The 19,158-nt window shown below is 42.1% G+C and overlaps 1 protein-coding gene across 2 annotated transcripts; it reads left to right on the forward strand.

The window, feature by feature from the left end:
• Positions 1 to 11,938: 11,938 nt before the first annotated feature.
• On the forward strand, positions 11,939 to 18,762 carry LOC133924665 (sphingoid long-chain bases kinase 1-like). Of its 2 annotated transcripts, XM_062370309.1 has the most exons (9): positions 11,942 to 12,378; positions 13,569 to 14,100; positions 14,192 to 14,548; positions 15,317 to 15,410; positions 15,508 to 15,545; positions 15,624 to 15,770; positions 15,933 to 16,032; positions 16,724 to 17,679; positions 18,379 to 18,762. In XM_062370309.1, exons 2-9 carry the CDS (start codon positions 13,690 to 13,692, stop codon positions 18,526 to 18,528), a joined length of 2,253 nt encoding a protein of 750 aa, XP_062226293.1. In that variant the 5' UTR covers positions 11,942 to 12,378; positions 13,569 to 13,689; the 3' UTR covers positions 18,529 to 18,762. The 2 variants fall into 2 exon arrangements, with proteins under 2 accessions (XP_062226292.1, XP_062226293.1); XM_062370308.1 differs by having other exon boundaries at positions 11,939 to 12,378; positions 15,508 to 15,770.
• The last annotated feature ends 396 nt before the right edge of the window (positions 18,763 to 19,158 follow it).

The raw sequence follows: 19,158 nt of genomic DNA on the forward strand, positions 1-19,158 counted from the left end.
TGTACTGACGTGGCGGCCAGGGCTGGGGAATCCCTAACCCTAACTGCCGGTCCTCGCTCCTTTATCACCCCCCCCCCCCCCCGCATGAGCTCTCGCCTGGGCCGGCTGAAAGGCTGCCCAAGCCCATGCCCAGGCTGCGCTTGCCTGCCTCACCCATGACGGACCGCATGGGCCAAAAGGCCGCCTGGGCTTCGGCCCAGATTGCCTGGCTTCATGCGCCAACGCAAACTACAGAGGCCATAGACAATTTTGCAAAAAATACCCTCAGATTTCTCATAAATTGCAATATGGTCCAACTACTAGTACTAGATATTAAGTATTTTTCATGTTTAGGCCCTCTATATTTACTATAATTACATTCAATATTGCTTACTATTGTAATTTAACATTCTAGATCATGTTTTTCTAGAATATTGTGCATTATTCAATGTGTTTGCTTCATGCAAGTCCTATAACATGCAATTATGTTCTCGACCACTTTAAATTTGCAATTGAGATTCATTTTCTTGTAAGATTATACTATAATTCACCTTAATTAAGCCCAAAGAGCTTTTATGCCCAAAAGTGCTTCATTCAAGCAGAATTACAATGCAAAATCAAATTAAGTGCTTACCTCAATTTAGTATTTGTGAAACATAAGGTGATGAAGATATGGATCCACTGCAAATTTGTAGATTATCCACTATTACTGTGAGGTCTATATTTTGTCATCTTGACAAAATGACTATCTACAATGTACTCTTCCAAATATTATACTTAGCATAACATAAGGTAATAGTAATATAGGCATCTATTGACAAATGTCAGATAATACCTCCTACTACTGCGAGATCTACACCATATTTGCTGATTATCTTCGACGTGTTAGCTACATAATTTGAGGTCTACACTATACAATTCAAGTCTCAAATTGATTTTGTATATTTTGCATCATTATTATAACAATACTATGATGATTTTTAATTTACCAATAGTATATTAACCAAATCTATGGTTTAAATATATGTATGGCAAAATGACCAACAAAGAATTTGATATAATCGCACTCGATGGTCATAACTACTCGACATGGGAAATTGACGTCAAGGTCAGCCTTGCATCACGTGGAATAGTAGCAGCACTTCAACCTCCCCAAGAGGGAGATCCACCACTCATAGATTAAGTTAAATATGATGCATTATACATAATAAGGCAATATATCCATCCGGTCTCAAATCTGAGTATCTAGCTCTCAAAACAACATATAAACAACAAAAGACAATCATTCTGCATGATGCAAGTCATGAATGAACACATCTTCAACTTCGGAATTTTAAATCCATCGGAGACTAAAATCATGTTGTTCAGAAAATGTGTTCTAAGTTGCCTTTTTTTGCAAAAATAAATAAATAAATACAGAAACAGAAAAGATAGAGAAAACTTTATCTAATATGCTTCTTGCTGATAGGATCTTACATCAACAATATCGTGTAAGAGAATAACAAATTTATTCTGACTTAATACATGTATTACTTTAGGCTGAAAAACATGATGAACTCCTTTTAAGAAATCATCATCAACATCCAATAAATGCTGCTCCTTTACCCGAAGTACATTATAATATCCATAATAACAATAAGTCTGGCTCTTCTAGAAGCCAACCAACAAACTTTAAAGGTAAATGTAGACGCAACAAGAAGTGGAAGCCACGTACACCGGAAAAGAGGAAATGCATATCTAAAACTAAATTTGACAAATCTAATGTTTATCGCAAGTGTAGCTGCTACAAGCACACTACTAAGAAATGTCGAATCTCGAGACATTTAATTGATCTTTATTTACAATCCGTATGACGTAGCTGACCTGCTTAACGACAAAGATATGAAGGACAATTCAATCTTCAAACTAACATGACCAAGGAGGCTAGTTGTTCACAACAAGTTTCACAAGAACTAAATAACAACCAGACTCTTCAGTTGCCAAAAGATCCCATCGGAACGAAAAATATGATCATCAAATTTGCTTCACATGACATGTTTGGAGACCTTATTTAGTCTCATAATTCTGAAGATGCCATAATTACACTCCCTATGGGTACTTAAGTTATAATCGAGGATACTTTATTATATCCTAATTCAATTTGTACCATACTAAGTTATAGAGATATCCGTCAAGGGAAGATAGACAAGAGATACTGAGACCCGAGATTCCATATCTCAGTGCTATTGGAGCGCTTATGTATCTTGCAAATTGCAGCAGATCTGATATCTCATTTGTAGTGAACTTACTAGCTAGATATAGCATTGCTCAAACTAAACGTCATTGGACGGGAGTCAAGAATATCTTTTAGTATCTCCAAGACACCAAAAATCTTGATCTATTCTTTCAAATTCAAAAAACCCAAGATTCAAATATGATTGGATACACTGATACTGGCTACTTATCAGATCTTCACAACACCAGATCACTAACATGCTTCGTGTTCCTACACAGTGGGATAGCCATTTCATGAAAGTCTTCCAAACAAACACTAGTAGCTACATCCATCAATCATTCTGAAATAATTGCATTATATGAGGCATCACGCGAATGTGTGTGGCTTCATAGAATAATAAACCACATACGATAGTCATATGATATTAGTTCCATTGAATCACCTAGCATTTTCTACAAAGATAATGCTGCTTGTGTTGCTCAGATGCAAACAGATTACATAAAGAGCAATATCACTAAGCATATTGCTCTCAAATTGTTTTACCCTCATGAGTTACAACAAAGTGGGAGATAAACATCTTACAAATTAAATCTTATAATAATCTCATAGATTTATTCACAAAGTTCTTATGAACTTCGATATTTTAAAAATATGTTCATGATATTGGTACTCTTTTCTCTTTATGAGTTTCACTTAGAAAGTTTCTCATAAATTATTTTTAATGAGGTAATATCTATACAAGTACATATGTCATATCTCTTATTTTTCCTACCGGGATTTTTAAAAGAGATATACAAGATATATTTATTATTCTCTAAACTCGCTTATGGGTTTTTCTTTTTATGAGTTAACAAAGAGACAATAATCAATATATGTTGTATCATTTTTCTTATTCTATCAGTAGGTTATAAATGAGTTTTAACAACATATCACTATTATTCTTCTCATATTTTTCTCATAGGATTTTTGAAAGAGTTCTCATGATGATATATATATATATATGAATCTGCATTGATAAAGGGGAGTGTTAGAAGTTATATGTTCAAATGCCGTCATAGCGGTTTACTCGTCCGTTGCCGATAGACGCTCCCGAACGAGCACCTTTATACTATATATAAATTTAGCATCAATCAATAAAGAAAATGAGTTCAAGTCTAAGTTCTATCTACTATCACATTTTGCAATCGAAATCAACTCACAACCTTACCGAACCGCCCCCGGGACAGTACGGTTTCAGCCGTGATGCAAAAGCGCAGTGCTGTGGCATGCACGCGTGCGTGCATGGCGAGTGGCGCTGATCTGGCAGGAGCCTCTTCGGCCAGCCGGGCGGTGGCGCGCGCGGGACGTGGAAAGGGAGGGAGTAAACGCCGCGGTGGCGTAGGGTTCGTGTGTGCCGGTCCTCGCCGCGCGCGTGCGATCGCGTCGCGTCAAGTCGCGGCGAGAGGGCTAGTACGGCGCGAATGGCCAGACAGCGGTACCGCGGAATAAAGCCACAGGGGCCTCCCCTCCCCACATTCTCATGTGCGCCCCCTCGCCGCCTCGTGCGGCTCCTCGCTAGCTCTATGCTCTAGCTCGACCTTTTCCGATCTCCTCTCCTGGGCCCGATCGACGTACCAAAGCCCCCGCGCGCGCCCGCGGAGCACGCCTAATTCGACCGTTGGCACGCAACATTCGTGTGAAGCTCCAAGTGCGCCAGTGGCAGCCCTGACTCGTTTCGGCAAATCTTGTACGTACCAACCGATGTGAATGAACGCAAACTCTTTCTAACAAGTTAATGTCGTTTGGTCCTCTAAAAAAAGGTCGCTTTTTGGTTGTCAGAGACGGTGTTTCAGGGTAAGTACGTTGGCCATGTCTAGCACACTCCGATCAGGCCCCGTACGTTCATGCTGTGAATATTGTTACAGCTGAGTTTTACTCGTACGTACATGCCACAAAGGTGGAGACACCCCCGGGCCGGCATGCTTTGATGGACGAACTGAACTCGACGACGAAGAACCAACGCCCAATGACTCCGGACGTGCCCCAGCTCACGGCTGAGTAGCGATCCGGACAAGTTGTCCATCCCGGTCCAGAGCGTGGCGCGACAGCTCGCGACACTGTCCCCATGGGCGTTAGATGCGCTGCTCACTGGCAAACCGAAGATGACGGAGCGCTGGTCGGATCATGCGCACCCCACCACTCCACGCCAAGCGATCGGTATCCACTGATCCAGTCACTCGTCCATTCGCTCGCTCATCATTCATCTCCCGATATATTTCGATCCGGCAACGGCAGCAGCCACAGCTAGCTGGCCAGCCAATTACGTGACGTAAAATCGCGCGCACGTTCGGCGTGTATGCCCCGGCCGGTGCGTGCCACAGCCATAGTTACCGACATGGGCACAAGGGTTTGCAAACGACGCAGTGATCCGTCCGTGCGTCCCTGCATGTACCCGGCCCACATCTCCAGGGCAGATGAGCTGGGGGTCACTGTTCAGTGTTCACGCGAGTAGCATCACGTACATGCCGGCATGCCGCGGCGGTCCCTTGGCGCGCGCAAGCTAGGCGAACCCAAAGGAGCGCTAGCTGCACTCACGAGGAATTAATACCTTAATCAACAACCCCATCCATCGCCACAGGCGAATCTAACAGCAATAACAAGGGACGGCGCATAAAGAGAGAGGGGATCCGTCGATCCGTCCAGGAATATAACCATGTGCCCATCTCGATTGAAGAACAATAGTATATGGTTCCTCCTGTAAGTATCAATTACGTGTGAATTTGGTTCCGCGAGCTGTACGAGTAGTAGCTATGCCGGGCAAACATCGATTGATGGATGCATCCATTCCAGATCGATCATCGATGCGCGCGGAGTTATACGGCACCACCACGAACCCATCTCCCGCCCACGAGCAAGGTAAGCCAGGCCGCACCAGCATGCAGGCTCGATTTGGTTGCTCGCAACCGTCAACCTCCGCGTAAAAAAACCGGCGTGGCGCGTCCATTATTCGCCGCCGCCGCGGCCGTAGTCAAGCCCCGGATAGTAGGCAACCGTAACCCGTCGCGGCCGGCCGCAAGTAATCTATCCGTAGTAAACCGTGCGCTTTATGGCCGTTACGTACGGCCGCGCCGACAAGTTAGAACTGAGCGCGCGCGCGCGCGACTTTTTTCCAGCTGAGACGGCACGCCCGTCGTCCGGGTCCGCATGCGTGCCCCGCGCCGGGCCGTTTCCGTACCTGCTGCCGTGGTCTTCCGCAGCACGTGAAAACCGATGGCGATTGGCAGAATCCGGCAGTCGCGCGCGCCGCTCCATCCCTTTTTATTGCGGCTGCGGGCGGCTATTTACGTGCCTATATTTATCGCCTCTGATCACCACATCGCCGAGACCGAACGATCTATTACTCCGGCCTGAATGTACGAGCAGTCGTAGTCGTCGCTCGTCCGGAGGCAACTGGGCACGACGCTACCTCGATCGACAGGGCCGGCGGCCGGGCGCGTGGACGACAGACAGCGAGCATGGCATGGTTAGATCCAATCACGGGCTGCATCCGGATCTGACAGCCAGGATTTGCAAGTGAAGTAACTGAACTCGACTGGCTTGTGCATCGGCGTGAGATGAGATCGATAGAAGGATCGGTGGATGTTTTCTGCCGGTGGCGCCTGCGATTTGAATGCGATGATGATACGTTCTCATGAATCTCTAGCTCGCGGTGGGGCCCGCCCGTCCAGATGAATCACGCCGTGCACTGCGGCAACTTGGAGAGCATCTGACGAGAGAGTAAATTAGAACGCACGACATGGCAGCCGCTGCAGCGGCAGCTAACTGCAGATCTATGGATCAGAAATTATATAAAGGGCCCATGACTCCGCCATGACACCGAGAGTGGCAGTTGCAGTAGCCTGCCTGAAATCCCTGAAACTTATGTACTTTGCTGGCTCTTGCAGGAGTAATATATTGCAGCACTAGTACCATGATTGATTTGTTCTATTCTAAAACGTATCTCCCTGATATCTGAAGCGCACTGGTGTGCCTTGTTTGTGGCCGGCCGGCCGATTGCACGGCGCTGATCGCGTGGATCGCATGTTCGTCGTGCACCGCGCGCGTCACTTCGAGAATGTTTGCGCCGGAAAGGAGGCCCCCGTGCCATTTTCTTTCGTGGTTTCTGTTGCATGCGAACCGCATAGCACTGGGAGGAAGGCCTCTTTTGCTGATCCAACTCAAAGGATGCCCATGAAAGCGTGCCTGCTGATATCTCCGGGAATCTTTACTTTTGTGCTCCTATTCAATAGGTTGGATCAAAGTAATAGCATTCCGACTCGTACTGACAAGATGCTTTAGCTCAAGGAAAACGACTCGTGATTTATACACAACACCTACTAGTCACGTTCACTGGCACTGCTACAAGGTACAAAGACCGAGGTTTTCAGGAAGCTTCTGACAGCAAGATGAGCTGTGCTACGAAACAATTGTGGTGCCATGACAGTGGAAGGGATTGTTCTGTAGTTCAATTTCAAAGTATCTGCCGTTGCAGACAGTTACACCAACTATTCTGAAAGAAGATACATAGCTTCTACTTTTCCTACAATGTGAAAGAAAGTTGATGAGCTTTGTACTGTAAAGTTACCGAAGCCGGAGGAAAAGAAGGGGACAGCAAGCTTAGATGCTTTGAGGCTTTATTAAGCAGGCTTCTGACACAAGAAGAATCCGTTTGGGGGCGTCAGGACTCAACAGCTCATGACTCATGAACCACGATCCAGTGCCGAAAAGGGATTTGCTTTTAATCAGCAATGATTAGCATTAGCTTGTATACGGCCCAAACAAGTGCGGTCTTTCGAGCAAACAAGCCCAACAAATATGAGCTGGGTTTGCCCACTAAAATTTAGGAAAGAAGGCCCCAAATTTGAAAGAAGCCCAACAGACAAGCCTAAAGGAATATTGTCACTTTTAGTCATTAACAAGTGAGACCTAGCTAGCTGGAATTGAATTTTGTCGCAATTGCAGTGACGAATCAAACTGCGCCTAAAATTAGTCAAACTTAACTAACTCAGGGTGTGGCTAACTGTAGCAATGTGTGGTTGCGAACCAAACAGATAAGTAAATGACGGCTTTTCCTAATTTCCATTGCTACACGATTGCTACCATGTAGCAATGACTCAATTTAAATTTTAGGTTCCCTTGCAAAAAGTATAGATACATTTTATGCATCATAGTTCATAAAATAGAGTTGCAAGGGCTTTTGAAAAGGAATTCATATGGGTACACACCACCATTAGACATATAATGCAATATTTTGTTACGATAATCTTTGATTAAAAATTAGTCTCTTTAGCTTTTTTTATAAGGTTAGTGTCATTTAATTACAAAATGCATACAGTTAGAAGAAGAGATAAAAATTATGTTAGTGAAAGAGAAAATTATTTATACTCTAAACTTGCACTCGAATTGTATATATGTATTTGTTTGATTTGTATACATTTTGATCAACTGTCATAATTTTGCAATAGGTGTAGGCATCTCAATAAAAATCAAAATAGGTTTGTCTTGCCTCCATGTTGTGCCTACCTGATGCGATGACCTTGAGCTACACAATACTTCTTAATCTTAATAGATTGAATTTTTTTCATTATTTTTTATTATGAATTTTATCTATTAATTAATTGTATTTCATATGAAATTTTTATTTAGGTATTTGATTTTTATAATAATTTGATTTGTTTCTAAGACTATATTTGATATGGATCCTTCTTTCTTATATTCTAACCCAAATTTCAATTATTTTTAATTATATTTTATTTGGACTCTTTATTTAGATGTTTTACTTCTCAAACCGTATGAAAATCGAACTGCTATTTTTCATATCTTTTAATTCTGAATTTACCTATTTATTAAAATTTAATATGGATACTTTGATTTAATCTAGACCGTTAGATGCTCATAATAATGAGCGGTCTAGATTATTTTCTTTTTTAATTAACGTAGTAATTTCGTAGCTTTGAGAGCAAACACTGTAACTCTTTTCCCCTTAAATATTAAGATAATGGATAACAACCACATTGTTTAAACAGTAATTGTACCGCCTTTGGTTCTTCATTAAACGGTTGGTGTCAACTAGTCTTGAAGATGTGCGAGGGGCTTGGAATGATGAGCACAATAATTTTAGAAGAGCATTTTAGTCCGTATAAGAAACTATAAAGAATTGTTGCATTTTTAGGGGCTTGAAATGACTTGTTCATGATGGGATTCATTCCATCGCCGCCACCCTGACATAGAATTTAATAAATATAGGCGTGCGAAAGCTATGGTCTATGACGCTAGAAACGCTAAGTTGAGAGCGTTTTGGGAGTCATTTCGCCCTTCAAACTTGGAGATCCGAAGAGCTGAGCTAGAAATCCGTAGAGCACGGATACTCTGACCCTCCATTAGGGTTCCTTGAGCTGAAGCCTGAGTCAATTGATGAAAAGTACATCCTGACATCGCTCATGCACTTTTGTTATCGACGGAGACTTTAGCCTTCGCAAGGAGCACCATTTGTGAAGGTCATGGTCCTTCGCCTGTGCTTTCGCCTTACACTTCTTCAGATAGTTATTTCAAGTCTCCGCTAGACCCAACGGAGCCTTTTTTTTCCGCAAGGTGAGATATTGCTTTCCAACTTGGTCGTAGTTAAGTGTACAAATTTTTTATAGATCTCGATGTTGATGAATTTGCTAAATGAATTTTCATTATTCTATGTTGCATTTTTTTGTTGAGCCTTCGGTCCGCAACTTTTTAGCCGTAGGGACCTTCAGCAGCAACGTGTATGAAGCATCGATAAAAAAACGTCGTCCGCCCCAACTTTTAAGCCGTTGGGACCTTTGGCAGCAACTTGCGCGAAGCGTCGATCAAAAAACGCTATCCCCCTAACTTTTGAGCCGTATGGACCTTTTGACGGCAAAATGCACGATTTACCGATCGATAAAAAGCCATCCCCTAACTTTTAAGCTGTATGGACCTTCGGCATGAGCTATCTAGTCGAGCGCTGCTTTGACAGATTCTTAGTGCATTTGCTCATATCTTTTGATTCGAAGACCAGTTATACATTGGCCGAAGGGTGTGTTCACCTTTGTTTTTGCGATCAAAGTTGAATTTTTTCTTTTATCGTGTGCATTACTCTCATTTCCAATTCAAGTAATGTTTTAATTACGTTCATACCAAAGTGTGTAGCCACTACTTGGGTTTGGCGACGTGTAACACCCAATTTTAAAGGAATAAAACCAAGTACTACACATGTATGTCATAATCAAATTTTTATACATGGTTACATCATCAGTGTACACAGCGCAACCATAATCCCTTATGCTTGTGGTGCCGGATCGGTTTCTAATTTATGAGCACAGCAAAATAAGCATACTAAATAAGCGGCATATTTTAATATTGTATTGGGCACAAGAATGTCAAAGTACTCACTGTCTAATCACTCCAACAACTATGATCGATCGAGTCTCCTCAGTTGCGACCTAGAATAGTCGGACTACTTTAGTTTGGCGACAGGATCAGGGGACAAAAGTAGCACTACGAAATTATACTACTATCCTTTCCCTAACAACCGCCAACGCAAATCGACATTCTTGTGCTATCGTTGTCACCGGTAGCATACCAAATTGTAGAGTACATTCTTAACGAAAGGAGGATGAACTTTGTCAGTGATAATCTGCACAGGGCGATGTTGGTATGAGCCTGTGATCACTCACTAGTGGAACCGAAAACTGCATGATATCTACAGATTTGAAGCGTACATCAAAAGGTTATAGATGGAGCTGAATTTTCTCTTTTACCTTTCCTGAGAGATCTTGACCACACTCGTCACTCAAAAAGAATAAATTATTTAACTATTTACTATTTTTATTATATGTTAATTTAGTCTCTCACTAACATGTGAGGCTATCACAGTCACTAACAATAGAACAGAATGACAAATCGGTTGCACACACAGGAGTCAAACCTCATACCGGCAAGATCGTACCCGTATGCTTTGCCAGTGAGCCGTTCCGGACAAAGCCTTACACGGTTCAAATAGTTAAATACACCAAAAGAAGGATCTTACCGTTCAAGGATTTGCGCACAACCTTCCAACTACAGGTCGACCACCTCTTTAGAGTAAACTAAACCGGCCAATTTAATTGGGATGTCAAATTTGGAACAAGGAACTGTTCAATCTTTGTGACACTTTTAACACGTATACGCTGGATGCACCTATTTTCACTGTGTTCACATTCTCGAGAAATAGAATGCCAACTCGATTACTTGACACAAACCCAAAATCTCACAAGTTTTCATATCTTTTTAAAAATATGCTAACTCGAGTGATTAGAGGTGGCAACAGATCATGTCAAGATCAGGTGGAGCAAGAACGCACCCGACCCGAAATCCGAAGTATCAAATCTGACCTGATCTTGAAATTAATACCAGGTGCAAAACCACTTCTAACCCTGACGCAGACCCAAGACCTAACATCTCATTGTCTTCCTTCGTCTGATGGCCAGCGGAGAGGGCAGATGGGCCGACGAGGGAGGGGGATAGGCCAAGATGTTAATGGGCCTTGTGATTTTGGAACCCATAAGGCCATAAGGCACCCATAGGTGTAAATTACAACTCAAACATGAACCCAACTTGAATCGGGCCCCCGACACGATGACCCTATGGGTCAATTTCTATACCTAAACTTATCCTTATTGGGTCTGAAACCTGCAGAGCCCTGATCCAACCCAGCCCACTGCTGTCCTTACAAATGATCTATGCAAGTCGGACAAAGCCATACACAGTTAATGAACCACTCACACACTAGGAGCTAGATCAATATGTCGTTCTTAAGTCCCCACCAGAGAATAATTATCGATCCTTTTTCTCAAGTGATCCTTTCTGTCGATACACATCCTCGAGTCTAGGCCTAGGCAAAAAAAAAAAAACACTTGAACCGATAAACTGAACCGGTACTGAACCACCCAAAGTGTTAGTTTTTTGTGTTATGTGGCCAGTTCAGTTTCTATTTTCGTGTCATTCGGTGGTCGGTTTTTGAGTTCAGTTGTAGAGTATCAAAAACTGAAATCCTGAAGACCAAGTGACCAACAACTCAGGCCTGGGCGCCTGATGCTCACCCCCTTCCTCTGGCCCCGTACACGATACATCGATCCACCCACCGCAACGGCCTAGGCAGACCAAGCAGCCCACTCCCCCAATGCCTAGTGCCTGCTACGCACTTGGTCGCCTGCGCCTCTCGCCTTTTCTTGACTCAACCAGTCACGAGTCACCACTTAGTACTCACCCACCGACCCACGACCCTAACCCTAGTGGTCACACCACCACGGTTCATGGCGGCAAGCCGCTAGCCTATTGCCGCCCATCTATCCCTATCCACTAACCGCCAGAGGTTAGAGTTGAGACGATTTGTTGAGTTAAGATACGCATAACAGTGCAACACTCATATGCGGATTTTCCCCGTCAGTGCAGCAGGCCGGAGTTTAGACGCGCGTAGCACTCGGCAGCCGCACTCCGTCAGCTGGGCTGACATGATTTTCGGTGAAAAACCGATTGCAAAATGTGCGGTTTTCCAAGGATATACAGGAATTTCAGTTTACATTCTGAAAAAACCGGACTATTCGAACACCGAAGAAACCGAACCGATAAAACCGAATGCGCAGGCCTAGTCGAGTCTCAACTATCGTTTTCAGATTTCAGTCTCGTCAAAATCTTTCCAGTGGGCGACAGCGGCGAGCGAGTTTTCGTCGACGAGGCCCACGAAAACCAGCTACACCACCAGCACGTCGCAGTTGGCACAGGAAGGCGCAGCGAGCGCACGCTGGAACAGCAAACTAACGAGACGAGGTGAACGAAGAAGCAACAGAGGAACCCCTTCCGTCCACTCCCGTTCCACACCGGCCTCCCTCAACAGCCACAGCAACCGGGACGCCGCCTCGGTGTCCGGCACGCCATTTCCTCCTCATTTTCCTCACTAAACCCCACCGACTCGCGTGCCTCCTGACACCCCTCCTCCCCTGTCGCCCCCCCCCCCCACCCCGAGTAGCACCTTCCGTCCTCCAGAATCTGTAGAGCTTCCCGCCGGCGCCGGCGGCGCTCCGAATCCAGAGCCCGCCCGTTCGATCCGCCAGAGGGAGGCGTGCGACCGAGGCTCGATCTCCGGATCCGATCACCTGCCTGGTGGGTCAAATTTGGTACGTTCCCTCGGTGATTTCGACTCCGCTACTCCTTCCTTATGGTGGAATCTACGTGTTTGGGGCAGTAGGTGATGGATTGCTCCTCGTTTTTTCTGGATTATTACCTGTTTCGCGTTTTCGGGGACTGGAGGCTCTGTGATTAGCGTTTCCACGCGCGACAGTTTCGGTGCGCTGCGCGTTTCTGGCATTTCAATCTGTATTTAGCGAGATCTGGTGACGGTAGCTCGCCGACTATGCTGGTCTGCTGTGATTCTTAGTTCTACGCATTCACTTTATCTGTATGAAATCACGAAGTGGATGCCTTTCGTGTTACGCGGGGGTTGCGCATCAACAACTAGAAACATGCGCTGTATCACTTGTATTCGTGTTGAGATCTGATACTGCTATCTGCTGCGCTTCTATCTGCAGGACGACAGTCCCATGTATTTTGTTGTTCATCATCTTATCACTTGATCATGCTCATGCTTTTAAGTGTTGGAGAAATGGTTGCTGTTAGCATTCAAGTCCTTGTGTTTGTGGATTAAAGCTATCATAGATCTGCCAATTATGTTTGATGACTTGGATTTGTGAAAGAATTAACATTCCTAGAACTGTTTGTGTAAGCAAATGATGCATCTTATGAAGGTTGGGAAAAATGTTACACCATAACTTATGTGGTGACCCATCTTGATGTTGTCTTCCAGGAGTTTGATGTTGGAAAAATGTTACACCATAACTTATGTGGTGACCCCAGATCAGTTTCTGACCATTGAAAAGTTGAAAAACTAAGGGTAACAGACTAATAGCTTGAGTGCTGAGCACAAGATTACAAATTGAGGTTAAGAATTGGAATATGCACGGATAATCATGGAGTACAATAGTTGGATGTTCCACAAGGTTTTATCCTTTTGCATAATACTAGTAAAACATAGGGTACATACTCCATAGTCAAAATTTAGTATTGATAGTTAACCACTCCTATTGATGTTCCGGTATATGTCAACATCCTTTTTAGCTGGAAGTGCTTCAGCACTGCAATCGCTCAAGGCGCTCACACTTATTTGGCTACCCTTCTTGATTGTTTGTCGGGATGAAACTCATATGTGCTAATTTTCTCTCAACAATTGCCTACTGCGTGTCAATTATGACCAATGCATATATGTACCAGACACATGCATGTTATAATGTTCTGTTTCCTTTTATCACAGTTTACTTGATTATACTGAACTTTTCATATGGCATTGGAGCTGTGATGCCTCATCCACCTGTGAAGCTGTATAGAATTCATTGCCTGTACAAATGTTCTGAAGTGCTGTCTAAAAGGCAGAAATGGACGGAAGTGACTTTGAAAATCCAACTTCTAGAAGTTCATCCCAAAAATCTAGCCGCCGTTCTGGTAGCAGGCGTTCTCAAAAGTCAGCTGGACAACATTCTTCGCCCACCATTCAAGATAAAAGAAGCAAATCAAAATCTTTGAGGCAGAAACACTTGGTTATTGACGACAAAGATGCTAAAAAAACAAAAAACCACGAGCAGAAAATTGATGTGGCAGATGAGAGGTCCAATTTTCTAGGTTATGAAGTGTATGCTGGAAAGCTGATTTTTGATAAGAAAAATAAAAGTACAAGTGAAAATAATCAGTTGTCCGCAAATGGGAAAGCTGATGCAATTGATGCAAGACTCACAAGTAAAGCTCTGATCTGGGGTTCCTCTGTACTCATCCTGGATGATGTCATCTCTGTAAGTTCAGAGAATTAGATGTGCCTACATTGTTAATTGGCTCAATTGGTTCAGTCCATTGATTTTTTGTGCTCTGTTTTTGTTTTGGCAGGTATCATATAATTCTGGCGTCAAACATTTTACTGTGCATGCATACCCAACTAAGAAGTCTTTATTTGGAAAGACACGCAGAGTTCAGAAGGACTTCTGCTTTATAGCCTCTACCCTAGATGAGGCTATTCAGTGGGTAGCATGTTTTGCTGAACAAAACATATATGTTAATTTACCACCTCACCCTTCAACGTCCTGTATCAAGCAAGACTCAGATGCCCCACTCAGTGAGTCTTTATTTGACCAGCCACCGATTAAACGCAAATCTCCACAAAGAGTACTTGTGATATTGAACCCTCGATCTGGACATGGTAGATCAAGTAAAGTTTTCCATGAGAAAGCAGAACCTATATTTAAGGTACTTTTTTACGTTTACATCATGCAAAAGTGTAAAGAACTGATGGCTTCAGTAGCTATGTTTAACTATTTTCTGTCAGAGTTTTTTCTTGAAACTTCCTTTCCACCATTCCCTTTTTTAATCCCGTGAAGACCTCACAAAGAGGATGATGATATTTAAATTTCTTGTTATTGAATTTTCCTATTCCAATATGAAATTGCCGAACATAGGATATACTGATCCATGGTTAGAATGGCAACATTTTGGATGTATTTGCTTTATTTCAATTTTCCCATATAGGAATTAGGAAATCATAAATATATTTTGTGTTAGTGTTATAAAAAATATATGAGATTGTCACATCTACAAAACTGTTAATCTCTTCGGCCTCCATATCATGTGCTGTAGCAGAAAGCGATGGAAATGAATGCAACATTGGGATTGGAATAAGAAAGCTGACTTTTGATTCATCATTATGTAAAGATAATTTATTCTCCTTCCTCTGGTAGCAGCAGCGCAGTGCCAATTTACAGTTTTAAATAATAATAAAAAAGCAGCAGCCAATCTCTCTCTCTCTCTCTCTCTCACACACACACACACACACACACACACACACATTTAGAGAGAGCGAGAAGGATTATAAAATGTTGTCTTTATACATGCATGATCATATTCGGTGCTGCATTTGATTTACTAGCCTGAGTTAAAATCTGTACATCTTTTTATGCCTTACTGTATGTGGCTTTTTATTGTTACTTTTAGCTACTAATTGATTAATATTTGATGTAGCTTGCAGGATTTCAGATGGAAGTAGTTAAAACTACTCATGCTGGGCACGCAAAATCTCTTGTATCTACATTTGATTTTAGCACATGCCCTGATGGTATGAACATTAAACATGTAGCTATGTAAATTATCTAGGTCTAAGGCAGAGGCAACCATTTTAACTGGTCTTACTGATACCTTGAATTGTTCTGCAGGAATCGTGTGTGTGGGTGGTGATGGAATTGTGAATGAGGTTTGTCCTTGCTGTTCATATTATGGTTGGTTAGGAATAATTAAGTTATTTGCTGGCTCAACATTTATAGTTCTGCAGGTGCTCAATGGTCTTCTCATTAGAAGCGATAGAACAGAAGCTGTATCAATTCCAGTTGGAATAATTCCTGCTGGGTCTGACAACTCACTTGTCTGGACTGTTTTGGGGGTTAGAGATCCTATTTCCGCATCCTTATTAATTGTTAAGGTATGCCTAGTTTCTACATTTTCTCAAAGATTCTATCACAATCGTTACTTAAGGATTTTATCACAACTTCCTTTTATTGGAGGAGAAGAGTTTCAACATTATTATTATACCCTCTTCCATTGTGTTCGAAATAAGGTTATCACTAATTACCCTTGGTAACAGGGTGGCTTTACTGCTCTAGATGTCTTGGCTGTCGAGTGGATCCAATCTGGGGAAATACACTTCGGCTCAACTGTTTCATACTATGGTTTTGTTAGTGATGGTAACCTCATATATATAAGTCGTTATATCTTTCTTTCCAGTCTTATTAGTTCTGCTTATTCTGATGTATGTTGTAACTGAGTTACTGATCGAATGCAACATTTTTTCCTTTTCAAGGAATACCACAGACTATCATGTTCCTTGCTACTTGGATTGAGCCTGCACCTTTTTGTGTAATTCTATTACCCTTTTGCAATTTAGTGTGGGAAAAATTGTGTTATCAACTACTAAAGGAAATGTTCAGGTGTAACATTGTATCTGATTAGTTAAGCAATATAATTGAAGAGAAATCTAGTTTAGTTTTGTTGTTCCTTAGAAATATGTAGCAGGTTCTAGACTGCATTTCTTCTGATATTTCTCAGAAAGCCATTCAAATCTTAATGTGTGCATGTTGACAGCAGACAGATTATACTTGCCAAGACTGTAGTAACTTTGCTTTCTTTTATTTTATTGTGTGGTCTGAAGTTCTCTAAACAAATTATGCAGCATTATTTCTTATTACTGTATTCTTAATTCCTTTCAAGATCATAGTATATTCTTGATGAATGTGAAATTGCTAATATTTCTGTATCTGAATTGGGTGGGCACATAGAAGTTTAGTTTATTGGTCCACTATCCAATATTTGCACTAGTGTAATGTGTGCATATTGAACAGTTTACTAAGCTGAAATTTTCTTATTACTTTATTGCAGTCCTGGAACTTTCTGAGAATTATCAGAAGAAATTTGGTCCTCTTCGATATTTCGTGGCTGGAGTACTGAAATTTTTGTGTTTGCCTAGCTACTTCTATGAGTTAGAATATCTTCCGTCGCCGAAGGAGATGGCTGGGCATGGAAAAAGTACAGAAGACAAGACTCATTTGTCTGACGTTTATGCTGATGTAATGCGCAGCAGATCAAAAAGAGAAGGAATTCCACGAGCTTCCAGTTTGTCCAGTATTGATTCTATTATGACTCCAAGTCGGATGTCACTTGGGGATGTTGATACATCAGGTAGTACAGTGGCAAGCACTGAACCATCAGACTATGTTCGTGGTCTTGATCCAAAAGCCAAACGCTTGTCTCTGGGTAGAAGTAACATTGTTTCAGAACCTGAAGAAGTTCTACGCCCTCAACCACATCATGCATCATACTGGCCAAGAACCAGGTCCAAAGCAAGAACCGAGAGAAATTCAGTTGGTGTCACTGCTACTAATGATACAGGGTTATCTTGGGCATCCCAATCAATGCATGATAAGGAAGACATTTCCTCAACAATATCAGATCCAGGACCTATTTGGGACTGTGAACCGAAGTGGGACACAGGGCCAAAATGGGACACTGAGCCAACTTGGGAGCCTGACCACCCCATTGAACTTCCTGGACCACCAGAAGACAAGGAAATCGGAGCATCAGAGGAACTTGTGCCAAATTTGGATGAGAAATGGGTAGTTAGGAAAGGACACTTTCTTGGTGTCCTAGTATGCAATCACTCATGCAAGACAGTTCAAAGTTTGAGTTCACAGGTTGTCGCACCGAAAGCCACTCATGATGACAACAGTTTGGACTTACTTTTAGTTGGCGGAAGGGGAAGATGGAAGTTGCTGAGATTTTTCATACTTCTGCAATTCGGTCGCCATCTTTCTTTACCCTATGTGGAATATGTAAAGGTATCAGAACTTGTTCTTTGCTCAAGCTATTTTCCATTCCTTTCTTTTTCGCCCTCTTTTAGTATATTTTCTATAGTAGTTTTCTTTTGACTTTTGGCAGAAAATACATTTTCTATAGAGTTAAAGTATTTTTTTGTGGCCATATCTACTTAGGGGTTCTGAAGAACTTCAAACTGCAATAATGGCAAATATAGTTTTGCATCAACTTGCGTACGTTCGTATGCATTCTAAAAAGACATGTCTTCCACTATGTATATGCTTTCCTTTCTTTTCGAGGGAAAAAAATCATATGTGCACTTGTATGAAGTATCAACATGTCTGAATTGAAACTATTAGGCTTGCTTATAGAAATACTGAGATGTATCATATCTTTTTACCTTTTTTATTTGAGACCTTTCGAAGAATACCTGTGTGCAGTGTGTCATATCTTTTGTTGTTTCAACTGCATTGTGTTCATCATTTGCCAGAATCAAACAGAATGGTCGGGTGTTGGTGCCTCTAAGTAGCTTCAGATATTCATCTGCTGTTGGGTCTGTTTCTTATTCATTTAAATCAGCTCGGATTATGGACCACCAAAAGCTTCCCTAAAATAAGGACATTACTTTATCAACCATGCTGTGTTCCTTTTTAGCAACAACAGTTTTTTTTTTCTAATAAGAATAATGACTCGGTCTTAATGCTCGGCTTACATTGACACAGGTGAAGTCAGTCAAGCTTAAACCTGGTGCAAACACTCACAATGGCTGTGGTATTGATGGTGAGCTTTGCCGTGTCAAGGGCCAGGTACTCTGCTCCTTGCTTCCAGAGCAATGTAGGCTTATTGGCCGGCAATGCAGACAATCTATTTAAGCGCTGTACTGTTGAACCTCATGGGTTTTGAGGGTTCTGTTTCCACTTCTAACAACTGATGTCTATATATTGTTACCTGCTGATGAGGATTGAGTGTGGTTTGGTAGTTCGGATGTGCAAATCTCGACAGTTTGGACTGGAACAAGCAATGTTGTGAGGTTTCTGTATATTTGAGTGGTTATAGGATGATATCTTGATTCTTTTTATTGATCTTATGCTTATATATTTTCTATAGAGTAATGCCCTTTACCCTTTCCAAGGTAGGAGCTTTGGTGGGTTTTAACTGCCCATGAGTCCATGGCTTCATTTGTTTGTTCGTTTTGGAACGTGTTTTTTTTTTTCTGGTATTTTGTTAGGTTTTCAGGGAAGTGAAATAAGGGGTGAACGAACCACCTTCACCACGAACTCCATATTTTAAGAGTAGTGCATAAGTGCAGATGAGCTCCAGGAGCATTGCTTGAAGTCCTAGCTAGCTATAACAATCAATCTCTTCCTATTGCTTTTGCGTTATTATTTGAATTTCGTTGCAAAACTTGCAGGCGTGCTCAGATACAGATTTTCTTAGCCATAGTAGGATCAGCCCTCAGTTCTGACTTCTAAACTCTTAGCATACCATCTGTGATGACTAGT

The sequence above is a fragment of the Phragmites australis genome, chromosome 7 (genome assembly GCF_958298935.1).
Source record: "Phragmites australis chromosome 7, lpPhrAust1.1, whole genome shotgun sequence".
Taxonomy (NCBI): Eukaryota; Viridiplantae; Streptophyta; class Magnoliopsida; order Poales; family Poaceae; genus Phragmites; species Phragmites australis.

Coding starts and splice junctions, on each gene's coding strand:
- LOC133924665 (XM_062370308.1), top strand. CDS start 13,690: ATGGACGGAAGTGACTTTGAAAATCCAACTTCTAGAAGTTCATCCCAA. Junction 15,771..15,932: donor CATCCTTATTAATTGTTAAG/GTATGCCTAGTT, acceptor CCTTGGTAACAG/GGTGGCTTTACTGCTCTAGA. Junction 17,680..18,378: donor CCTATGTGGAATATGTAAAG/GTATCAGAACTT, acceptor ACATTGACACAG/GTGAAGTCAGTCAAGCTTAA.